At 44.7% G+C, this 12,500-nt stretch overlaps 1 protein-coding gene across 2 annotated transcripts in view; it reads right to left on the reverse strand.

The window, feature by feature from the left end:
* Positions 1–7,574: 7,574 nt before the first annotated feature.
* sdad1 (SDA1 domain containing 1) overlaps positions 7,575–12,500 on the reverse strand; it is a 24,878-nt gene continuing 19,952 nt past the window's right edge. For both annotated transcript variants that reach the window (XM_017688903.2, XM_037545724.1), the window contains exons 19-22: positions 12,173–12,357; positions 9,487–9,571; positions 8,906–9,067; positions 7,575–7,789 (exon numbers count right to left, since the gene is read on the reverse strand). In XM_017688903.2, the coding sequence (XP_017544392.1) occupies positions 7,745–7,789; positions 8,906–9,067; positions 9,487–9,571; positions 12,173–12,357 (477 nt within the window). In that variant the 3' untranslated portion in view covers positions 7,575–7,744. The remainder of the gene's footprint in view (positions 7,790–8,905; positions 9,068–9,486; positions 9,572–12,172; positions 12,358–12,500) is intronic.

The following is a 12,500-nucleotide window of genomic DNA, read 5'->3' on the forward strand; positions in this document are numbered from 1 at the left end:
CCTACTAGATAGACTAGAAAACCTTGTAGGGGTAACAGGAACAGCTCTTTCCTGGTTCAGGTCCTACCTCACCGATCGATATCAGTTTGTTAATGTAAAGGGTGAATCATCTGTTCGTGCAAAAGTAATTTATGGTGTTCCACAAGGTTCCGTTTTAGGACCTATATTATTTACAATATATATGCTACCACTAGGCACCATTATCAGTAAACACGGCATAAATTTCCACTGTTATGCAGATGACACCCAGTTATATATATCAAGTAAACCGGATGATAAAATTAAACTTGGCAAGATTGAGGACTGTGTAAAAGACGTAAAAGATTGGATGTCAAATAATTTTCTGTTACTTAACTCAGATAAAACAGAGGTCCTGCTTCTTGGTCCAAAATTAGCCAGAAACAGACTGTCTAACTCAACACTAGAACTTAACAATCTCTCAGTTTCATCAAGCCTATCTGTTAAAAATCTTGGTGTCATGATAGATGCTGATCTCTCCTTCGACACACATATATCTAATATCACTAGAACAGCCTTCCTGCATCTCCGCAATATCGCTAAATTAAGAAATTCATTATCTCTACAGGATGCAGAAAAGCTAGTTCATGCATTTATCACTTCAAGGCTAGATTATTGTAATGCCCTGCTGTCTGGATGTCACAGCAAAAGCCTTAACAAGCTTCAGCTAGTCCAGAACGCTGCAGCCAGAGTCCTCACAAGAACTAGGAAGTTTGACCATATTAGTCCAGTTTTATCAGCCCTGCACTGGTTACCAGTTAAATTTCGCATTGATTATAAAATTCTATTACTGACTTATAAAGCTCTAAACGGGCTCGCCCCTCAGTACCTGAGTGAGCTCCTCTCCTACTATGAACCATCACGCCTACTTAGATCACAAGGTGCTGGCTTACTACTGGTACCTAGAATAAATAAAGCTACATCAGGGGGGAGAGCTTTCTCATACAAAGCCCCCCAGCTCTGGAATAATCTTCCTGCCAATGTTCGGGAATCAGACACAGCCCCAATCTTTAAGTCTAGGCTAAAAACTTATTTGTACAGTCAAGCATTTGGTGACTAGTCTTCCCTGTCAGGTCTACATCTCCGTAACATCGCCAAGCTAAGAAATGCTTTATCCTTACATGACGCAGAAAAATTAGTACATGCCTTCATTACGTCAAGGCTAGACTACTGTAATGCGCTACTGTCAGGATGTTCTAGCAGTAACTTAAATAAACTTCAGCTAGTTCAAAATGCTGCAGCCAGGGTCCTTACTAAAACTAGAAAATTTGACCATATTAGTCCAGTCCTATCAGCTCTTCACTGGCTTCCAGTCAAATTCCGCATAGACTATAAAATTCTCCTGTTAACGTATAAAGCCCTACATGGGCTCGCTCCTGAGTATCTGAGAGACCTTATCTCCTATTATGAACCACCACGATTACTTAGATCACAGGGTGCTGGCTTCCTAGTAGTTCCCAAAATTCAGAGAAGCTCTGCAGGAGGAAGAGCTCTCTCTTATAAAGCGCCCCAACTCTGGAATAATCTCCCCGATAATGTTCGGGACTCAGACACTGTCTCAATCTTTAAGTCTAGACTAAAAACTTACTTGTTTAGTTTAGCTTTTGGTAGTTAATGTTAATTCCCTTTAGATAAGGCTGCAGATCCAGGGGTTCATGGACATAGTGAATTGTGGGTAAACTGAGATGCTGGTGCTGCTGTCACTCACTACATGCAGTCACTCAGGTTTGTGGACGGTGGAGTGGGTGAATGCCAGTGTCTCAGGGAGCCTCCATGTCTATGTTACCTTCTGGCTCTCTCCCTTTAGTTAGGCTGTTATATTCAGACCTGCCGGAGTCATTAGTCACACTCTGATCATTTTTTACATTTTCTGTTCTTCATAAATCCAGTCTAAACTAATTCCTAAATCTTTCCTTCCTCCGAGTTACTAACTGTCCACCGGTCCAGCACAATACTGATGGATGTCCCACCCTCAAGTCCCCCTGTCCCCCTGATTGACCAGACTGACGGAAGTTTCTGGAACGCAGCTTCTCCACTACAGATCACATCCAAATCTATATGAACTCTAATTGTTTCCACTGTTGATTATACACACCTGAATATATTAGAACTGCGTGGATGTAAAATTGACTTTTCAATGTTTAACTTATAAGTTGTCTGACCAGTGGTAGGATGGTCCCCCCTTTAGATGTGAGTCTTGGTCCTCCCGAGGTTTCTTCCTCCTCCAGCTCTGAGGGAGTTTTTCCTTGCCTCAGCGCTCACGGGGGTTCTGTATATTCTGTATATTCTGTATATTATGTTGTGTTTTGTCTGATTCTCTGTGCTGCGATTCCCATTTTTGTAAAGCTGCTTTGTGACAACATCAGTTGTAAAAAGCGCTATATAAATAAATTTGATTTGATTTGATTTAGACCTGCTGGAGTCTACACTGCTCTGTTTTACTGTAATCTGTGGTCAGCCACTCTTTACAGTACTAACTCTGTTTTTTCTTCTCCTTTCTCTGCCGAGCTGATCAGCTGCCCATCCTGTGCGCCTGATGCTGTTGCCTCTACTGCCTTGATTGGTGCCGCTGCTCACCAGCCTTCTGGACCGGTTTGACCACCACTGAGCTTCTTGCTGTACAGCGCTGTGCAGTCCTCACCCTCAGATCTCTCTCTTTCTTTTCCCACTTTACTATAAAACTTCATACTAATAATGTTCGCTGTCCGGTGTCGACCATAGGAGGATGGGTTCCCCTTCTGAGTCTTGGTTCCTCTCAAGGTTTCTTCCTCTTTTAGGGAGTTTTTCCTTGCCACCGTCGCCGCTGGCTTGCTCATGGGGGCTCGGACCCGGATTTTCTTTCTTCTTTTCTCTTCTCTCTGTAATACTGATTGTTCTGTAAAGCTGCTTTGTGACAACACCTGTTGTAAAAAGCGCTATATAAATACATTTTGCTTGCTTGCTTGCTTGCTTGCTTCATCTCTCTGGTTATCCCACTTTTTCTTAGCTGCCTTCTTCTTCTGAATACTCTCCTGGACTTCCTCATTGCACCACCAACTTTCCTTGTCTTCTTTCCTCTGACCAGACGAAACACCCAACACATTCTTGCCAGTTTCTCTCACCACCTTAGCTGTAGTTTCCCAGTCCTCAGGTAGCTCCTCACTGCCCCCAAGGGCCTGTTGCAATTTTCCCCTGAACTGCCTGCAACCATCCTCCTCCTTCAGCTTCCACCATCTAATCTTTGGCTCTGTCTTCACTCGCTTCCTCTTCTTTATTTCTAATATCATTCTACAGACAACCACCCTATGCTGCCTTGCTACACTTTCCCCTGGCACCACTTTACAATCTCCTACTAAGGATATAATCCACCTGTGTGCACCTCCCTCCACTCTTGTATGTCACCCTGTGTTCTTCCCTCTTCTGAAAATACGTGTTCACCACAGCCGTTTCCATTCTCTCTTAGCAAAATCTACAACCATCTGACCTTCCGCATTTCTGTCTTTCTCTCCATACATACCCAGCACCTCTTCATCCCCTCTGTTCCCTTCACCAAGATGTCCACTGAATTCTGCACCAATCACCAATCTCTCCTCTCTAGGGACACCATCTACCACTTCATCCATCTTACTCCAAAATTCCTCTTTCTCCTCTAACTGACAACCAACCTGTGGTGCATATGAACTGACCACATTCAAAATCACACCATCAACCTCCAACTTCAGGCTCATGATCCTGTCTGACACTCTCTTTACATCCAGAACACTTTTCCCAAGCTGCTCCTTTAGGATTATCCCTACTCCATTTCTCTTCCACTCTACACCATGATAGAACAGTTTGAATCCACCTCACATGTTCCTGGCCTTGCTTCCTTTCCATCTGGTCTCCTGGACACACAGAATATCTACCTTCCTTCTCTCCATCATGTCTGCAAGCTCTCTGCCTTTACCAGTCATTGTCCCTATGTTCAGAGTCCCTACTCTAACCTCCACACTCCTGCCTTTCCTTCTCTCTCGCTGCCTTCTAACCTGCCTTCCTCCTCTGCTCTCTGATGGTCTTCGACGTACAGTAGTCCAATTTCCACTGGCACCCTGCTGGTCAACAGCACCGGAGGCGGTCGTTGTTAACCCGGGCCTCGACCGATCCGGTATGGCATCATATTTGTGATCCGCATGATAGTTTTGGCACAAGTTTTACGCCAGATGCCCTTCCTGACGCAACCCTCACCATTTATCCGGGCTTAGGACCGGCACCAGAAGTACACCCCTAATGGCTGGTTTTAAACCTTAATTATGATTATTTTATTAAAACTAATGACTGAAGAAATCAGTCCTAACTGGACTGAATGTGTCCTTCGTGACAGTCTCAGCTCATGACCAGCAAACTCAGCTCTGAGCAGCTGTTCACACAGAAAATCACCAGATTTTGCACTAACACACTAAAAAGTGCTGAACTGCAGAAAATATGGCGATTCTTAATGATCCTCACTGACTTTCAGACTTTTACAGACTATGCAGTGTCACTTTCTACTCTAACGTTCAAGTTCAAGTTCAAGTTCAAAGTGTTTATTGTCATATGTACAGAGGAAACAGGTTTCCTTATATACAATGAAAAGCTTACTTTGCTCCTCGCTAAGAATGCCAGATATAACATTAAGAATATAAAGAGTATATATACAACCATATATATTAATCAAGAAATAGTGCAATGTATAAATTACAGTGGTATGGGTAAATAGTGCTGTGCCTTGCCGGGAACATGATTATCTGAAGCAGAAATGAGTAGTAAAGTGCGATAGTGCAATTGTAAACATGTGCTACAGTTAAAGTGACAGTAGTTGCAGGTTATTCCTGAGGAAAGAGTTCTTTACCAGTGGGGTACACATCACACGTCTGTACCTAAGTCTGGCAGACCGAAGTGTGAATAGTTATTTCTGGTTCAGAACTCTGATTGCGGTGGGGAAGAAGGAGTTCTTTAGTCTGGAGGTCTTGCACATCATGCTCCTATACCTCCGTCCTGAGGGCAGAGGTTTGAACAGACCGTGCTGGGGGTGGGTGGGGTCTTTGATGATGGAGGCAGCTTTCCTTTGGACTCTGTGGTTGTAAATGTTCTGCAGAGAGTGCAGTGGAGAATTGGTGATCTTCTCTGCAGTCTTCACCACTCTCTGTAGGCATTTACGGTCCATCACGGTCAAGCTGCCGTACCACACGGTGATGCAGCTGGTCAGGAGGCTCTCAATGACGCAGTTGTAGAAGTTGCTGAGGATCACCGGAGACATCCCAAACCTCCTTAGCCTCCTCAGGAAGTACAGCCGCTGTTGAGCCTTTCTGACTAGCTGCTTGGTGTTCAGTGACCATGTGAGGTCTTCACTGATGTGGACACTCAGGTATTTAAAGCTGCTCACCCTCTCCACCTCGAGCTCCCGGATGAAAAGTGGCCGATGAGGTCTCCTCTCCTTCCTCATGTCCACTATCAGATCCTTTGTCTTGTCCGTGTTGAGGATGAGGTTGTTATCATCACACCATGACACCAGTCTGGTCACCTCCCTCCTGTAGGCTGCTTCATCTCCACCAGTGATACGTCCTATCACTGCTGTGTCGTCAGCAAACTTCAGGATGATGTTGTCCTTGTGGGAGGCGACACAGTCATGGGTGAACAGGGTGTAGAGAATAGGGCTGAGGACGCAGCCCTGTGGAGTGCCGATGTAGGTGGTGATGCTGGCTGAAGTCCTGTTGCTGATCCTGACAGACTGGGGCTAACATGCAGGGGTGTGGCAAAAATAAGGCTCTGAGTGACCAAAACTTTTTTTAAAGTTAATTTTTAAAATCTAAAAGCTTTTAACTTAAAAAAAATCAAAAAGATCTTTAAGTATTCTTTCATATAATATGATACCTTGTCTCTCCTGTGGTGCTCCCCAGGGCTCAGTTCTTGGCCCTTTACATTATATACGATCTTCCACTTGGCAAGATTGTTAGGCAGCACGGCCTCCAGTTCCACTGCTGCGCAAATCTACATACACTGGACCCTCAGGCAGACTCCCACCTGCTGCTTTGATCACCTGCTTGGCTGGCGTAACGATCTCGACGACTCAGAACTTCTCAGAATTAAACGGTGATCAATCTGAAGCTGAACCAATTGCATCTCCACCCTGGACAGTCCACCTTGACTATCCCAGACTCAACTACAGCCTCTGTCCAGGTTAGGAATCTCCATGACTCCACAGTGTCATTTGAAGGCCACATTAAAAACATATGAAAACAGCATGTTTTCTTCTTAAAAGGACTGCACTAACAGCCGGGAGACGAAAACTGGTTCCAGACCAGTTGGAGAAAATCATACTAACGTCACAACTCATTTCCCCAAAAGCCAATGAAAACTGAGAAGACAGCAAATAAAAGGCAGACAGGCAGCTGTTTAGTGAATAACCATTAGAAACCTAATTGTTTTGTTTTATAATGGGGAATCAGCTTAATGGTTGGCTTAACTAGATTCCTGTAGAGCACCTTTAGATCCCATTAGAAAAACATCAAATGCATTTGTTAAACCATTAGGATCCTGTACACTGTGATATCACCACATTAAAAAGGGAGCTGTGAGGGGAAGAGGACATTGACTGTACTGCTGTTCTAGTGGTTTTCTGGCCAAAACCATAAGAGAACATATAATATTCATGGATTTATTATTAAAAAAACATTCATGGTTTAAATTATGACTTTAGGAACACTGTGAGAGAAGACCATGGGGCAAAACGGCCCCCCATAAAAATGTATATTATTCCAGATTTTCCACTATTTTCCATCATTAACATTCCATATAGACTACGGAGACTCGTGTAGGTTCTCTGGTGGTTCTGGATGGTAAATAAAGTGTCTATATCTGTGTTGTAGTCATGGCAACGCCTGGTTCCCATCACCACCACTGTAAAGACGTCTGAACCAGTTCACACCAAACCCTCTGAACCTCCGATTACACCCCAGTCACTGAGTTATGGGGGGATTTTGATAAATGACTGAAATACACCTTTAACTGCACTATTTGTAACGGGGTAGCCGTTCATTCTCCCCTTATGGCTTATTTCTGAGTGACGACTACTATAAACACTAAACATGAAATGTGTCGTGATTATGCTGCTGCTGCGTCGTACACGTGAAGGATTCCCAAAAAGCAGGATTTCCCATTTAGTCGGATAAGTCAAGCTTATCCAGTATCCAGAGCTCTGGACACTGTAGACAGTCTCTGAGCACTGGACTGAAAACCCCTGACTCAGCCAGGAATATATAATAATAAATAATAGGAATAATACTACTGCTATTAATATTAGTAGTATAGTCACTTGTAGGTGGTTTGACCAGAGGAGGATGGGCTCCCCCTGGTGAGCCTGGTTCCTTCCAAGGTTTCTTCCTCAGTTCTGAGGGGGTTTTTCCTTGCCACTGGTGTCCCTGGCAGTGAAGCTGCTTTGTGACAACATCTGTTGTAAAAAGCGCTACAAATAAATTTGATTTGATATAATAAGGTTAGAACAGTGCTTAGGTCTCGTTTTAGGATATAAAAATGTAAAAATGACAGGACCACACATAACGTCAGTGTTTAACTGTAAAATGTATTTAATACAGGTTTTTAAGTATGAGAATCAGCATAACCGAATACTGTACAGAGACTCTGACGCCAGGCTGAAGCGAATGGTCCTCAGTCCTTTCCCAAACTGAACCCGGCAGAAGAGACAGATCTACCATCCTTAACGTCCACCAGGCTACTTGAATTTCCTCTTCTTCAGCAGCGCATCTCTGAGAGCAGCCTGAGGAAATTCAACACCACAAATCAGAACACAAACACAGCCGTGTTAAACGGTGCTCTGTTTCCAGGACAGACAGAGAAACGACAGAAATCAGAGTGAAGGATTTACACACTGAAAAACCCCATTACTGAGCTCAAAACCTGGAGTTGGATTACAGAAACGTCTTAACCCTGACATCTGACCTGCCTGGTCTCTGTGACGACTTTAGTTCGGACTGAGTTTAGGTCAGTATCCCAGAATATCAGCTCTTCATGACCTCATCATTAACTCCAGATCAGAAAACAGCATCACACAAACATCCTAACCGGACTAAACCTCCTAAATCCTGTCCTAACTTTAGGATGAACCCCAGCAGGGTCCTGACTCCTGTTTAAGGCCCGTTTCTCTGGTTCTGAGGCGGCTGAGTCAGGCAGCGTAGTTCACTACCAGCATAATGAGCTCCATTTATTCCTACTGTAAAACGCGGCTTTCACTGGGAGATGTTTTTCTCTTCTAACTCTGCGTTTAAACATCTCAGCTGCTGCCGACTCGAACTCCACCGCCCCTCTGATCACCTTCCTGTGTTAATGTAGATGATGGAGTATTACAGTGATGGTGGTGAATAATGAGGAGGTGGAGCTGAACGCGTGTCTGTTCATTAGGACGAGGAACGGTAGCGCGCTCGCTAAAACGCTTGGGAAATGGAGACTGAAACTGGGCGGCGACTCTGACAGACGGCGGGCGGCGACTCTGACAGACGGCGACTCTGATAAACAGCAGGGGGTGACTGATAAAATAAAAATAAAAGTAAAATATTTGTATGATGCTACAATCAGTGATCAGACGTAGCCCTTTCTCAGAACTGGGTGTGGCCTAATATTCTGACAAGCACACTTGATTGACAGTTTTCAGGTGAACACTCCCTGCTTGCCGTAGGGTAAGACACCCTCCCAATCTTAAAGGTAAGGATAGAGTACAATTCATCCTGCTGGCCTCCTCTAAAGGGGAACAGAGCGGTTTGGTGTGAAACGCTCTGCTCTAGACAAACTTAGCGAACTGCTCTGAATTCACTGCCTGATGCCCGAGACGCTGTCGCATGGTAAAGATGAAAACACCCCCCGGACTGAGCCCCTGTACCTGTTTCTCTCTGAAGGAGCGTTTGCCTTTGGTCCGGACGGTCTGGCTCTGCCTCATCATCATGAAGTTCTTCTTCTTCCTCTTCTCCTTGTTGCTGGTGCTGGCATACGGGTTCAGTTTGGTCTTCTTCTTCACAAACTCCTTCCTGTCCGTCCGGCCAGCCTGAGAGGGGACGCAACACGAGTGATGAAAACGGCTGAACAAAAACAGCCAGAGCCAGAACACAGCCAAATAACTGTTATTAGGATAAATGTCCCCTGTTAAAACATTAAAACACTGTTGATGACACAGGATGTAATTAAAACTGCAACTCTCTCTGAGTCCAACACAAAAACCACTCACTGCTCATGAAACCAGCACTACCTTAATCCAGTGAAATCATGGATGTAGGTTAGATGGACTTTAAACAGTCAAATAAAATGCTCTGTACTGCTGGCTGATAATCCAGGTGGTCTCACTAATGGCCTTGTGGAACTGATGCTCTGGACACAGATCAGTCCTTATTCTTGACTATAAACAGGCGCTGCCATTGAGAGTGATGTGTCCCAGTAAGGCGTGAGGATTCTCCCCAGCATTCTCACCAAAGCTGTGGCCAGTCTGGTCTCCTTGTCAGACTTGGGTTTCTTGTGTAAACGCTCGATGTCTCTCAGTGTGAGCAGCTCCCCTCTGAAACACAACAAGCCTCATGTCAACAGCGCCGTCTTCTTTTCACTGACAGCGTGATAAGCATTCATGGTAAATACAATAAAAAACACTTTTAATACATTAACCTGAAAGCTGCGGCCCCATTTTAGCCTGAAATGGCGTACTCAAAGTAAAGGGGGCGCTGTTCCCACAGACTTTGTTCTACAGTGCAGTTCTCGGTCTCATTTGAGTCTAGAACGGAGGAGTTTGTTTCCTCCTGGCTCAGATCTCTACACTGATCTCTGACTCTCGCCGTGCTATCAGACCACGTGTTTTGGCTGAAGGTGTCTCTGTGGAGGTGGAGAGGCTCTGAAGGTGACTGTGATTGATCATTTAGTGCTGATGCTACGAATGAGACGACGGATCATGAAGCGGTTTGAGGGAATCCGATTTGAGATTTCCCTCCTTGAGCTTGAAGTTCTGAGTTTATGTACAAAAATAAGTCTAATATGATCATTTTTCAACATCGTTTTATCATGAGTAAAAAAAAAAGACGGTTAAGACTATTATTGGCCTTTAAGACTGTTATATGCAAATGTGCTCCATTCTGACTGGTTGTGCCGCATTCAGAAAGCAGTCTGGGCTAAAACACTCGTGACGACAGCTGTAGGCTGAGTAGGTGACTGTAAAGGTGTTGAATTTTGGGGCAGCACAGCAGCAATGAATTCAAAATAATCTGAACTCTTATTTTGAGAAAGAAGGAAAACACAGTTTTCCATGATGTCGGTCATTTAAGAAATATATACTAGTGTTTAAAAGGCTGGAATCAGTGTTTTAAATTTGGTTCCAGATAAAAGTGTAAAATTATTATAATATTCTGATCTTATTTAGAGTTAATAGGAAGACAGGAAACAAATGAAGAAATATTACATGCGCCTGGAAAAATGAACAGAGATAAATATGATTCTGACTGAGAAGGCTGTGTGATACGAAGAATGAAGATACACTATATCACCAAAAGTGTTCACTCCCCCATCCAAACCACTGAATTCAGGTGTTCCAGTCTCTTCCATGGCCACAGGTGTATAAAGCCGAGCCCCTCGGCCTGCAGACTGCTTCTACAGACATTAGTGAAAGAATGGGTCGCTCTCAGGAGCTCAGTGAATTCCAGCGTGGTGCCGTGATCGGACGCCACCTGTGCAGCAAGTCCAGTCGTGAAATTTCCTCACTACTAAATATTCCACAGTCCACTGTCAGTGGGATTATAACAAAGTGGAAGCGATTGGGAACGACAGCAGCTCAGCCACGAAGTGGTCGGCCACGTAAAATGACAGAGCGGTCAGCGGATGCTGAGGGGCATAGTGCGCAGAGGTCACCGACTTTCTGCAGAGTCCATCACTACAGACCTCCAAACTTCATGTGGCCTTCAGATCAGCTCAAGAACAGCGTAGAGAGCTTCATGGAATGGGTTTCCATGGCCGAGCAGCTGCATCCAAGCCTTACATCACCAAGCGCAGTGCAAAGCGTGGAATGCAGTGGTGTAAAGCGCCGCCACTGGACTCTAGAGCAGTGGAGACGAGTTCTCTGGAGTGACCAATCACGCTTCTCCCTCTGGAAATCTGATGGACGAGTCTGGATTTGGCGGTTGCCAGGAGACGGTACTTGTCTGACTGCATTGTGCCGAGTGTAAAGTTTGGTGGAGGGGGGATCATGGTGTGGGGGTGTTTTTCAGGAGTTGGGCTCGGCCCCTTAGTTCCAGTGAAAGGAACTCTTAAAGCTTCAGCACCAAGAGATTTTGGACAATTTCACACTCCCAACTTTGTGGGAACAGTTTGGGGACGGCCCCTTCCTGCTCCAACATGACTGCACACCAGTGCACAAAGCAGGTCCATAAAGACGTGGATGAGCCAGTTTGGTGTGGAAGAACTTGACTGGCCTGCACAGAGTCCTGACCTCAACCCCATAGAACACCTTTGGGATGAATTAGAGCGGAGACTGTGAGCCAGGCCTTCTCGTCCAACATCAGTGTCTGTCCTCACAAATGTGCTTCTGGAAGAACGGTCAGAAATTCCCATAAACACTCCTAACCCTTGTGGAAAGCCTTCCCAGAAGAGCTGAAGCTGTTATAGCTGCAAAGGGTGGGCCGACATCATATTAAACCCTATGGATCAAGAATGGGACGTCACTCAAGTTCATATGCGTGTGAAGCCAGACGACCGAATACTTTTGGCAATATAGTGTTTAATAATATTAATCCACAGGATTAGTCTTCTTTCAAAATAGGAGTTAGGGTTAATCACAGAAACCCAAAACAATAATTACAATTACAACAATCAAAACATCCCAGAAATACTGAATAAAATTACTGAATATCTGTTTGTGCCTTTCACTGTAAGTCACTTCTGTACATAATTTTACAATAAAAAGTGATCTCAAACTTTTGAATGGCAGTATAGCTGCACTTTCTGCAATAAAACTGACCTTTTCAAAGCTAAAGTCCCTCATATGAGGTCAGTAATTAAACACCTTCTCCTTCACCTTCACTGACCGGCCAGCCGGTCCAGTCTTTCGTCCCTCACTGTTATAACGATTCTGTAATAACGTTCCTTTGTGTTCTCTGTGGTTAATCACTCAGATATGTACCTCTCCTCCTCATCACTGTCGGCCTTCTTCCTCTTCTGGCCCTTTCCAGGCGCGGCGTTGACGTCTTTGGCCATCTGTGCGAGGCGGATCTTCTTGAAATCGTCCTGCGTGAGGAGCCGGCTGGCGCTGACCACTGCGGCTTTAGCCTTCCTCTCCTCTGCGGGGATACTCTGGAGCTTCTCCGCCTGAGAAACACACACAAAGCTCACTGTAGCCTGCGCTCCACACAACATCAACCATAAGCTTACGGCTGCATTAGGTGTTTTATTTATTAACTATGAAAGAAGTGTCGTTACTGAGTGAGGAGAACAAACAGTCTAAAACATGG

Source organism: Pygocentrus nattereri, chromosome 16 (assembly GCF_015220715.1).
Source record: "Pygocentrus nattereri isolate fPygNat1 chromosome 16, fPygNat1.pri, whole genome shotgun sequence".
NCBI lineage: Eukaryota > Metazoa > Chordata > Actinopteri > Characiformes > Serrasalmidae > Pygocentrus > Pygocentrus nattereri.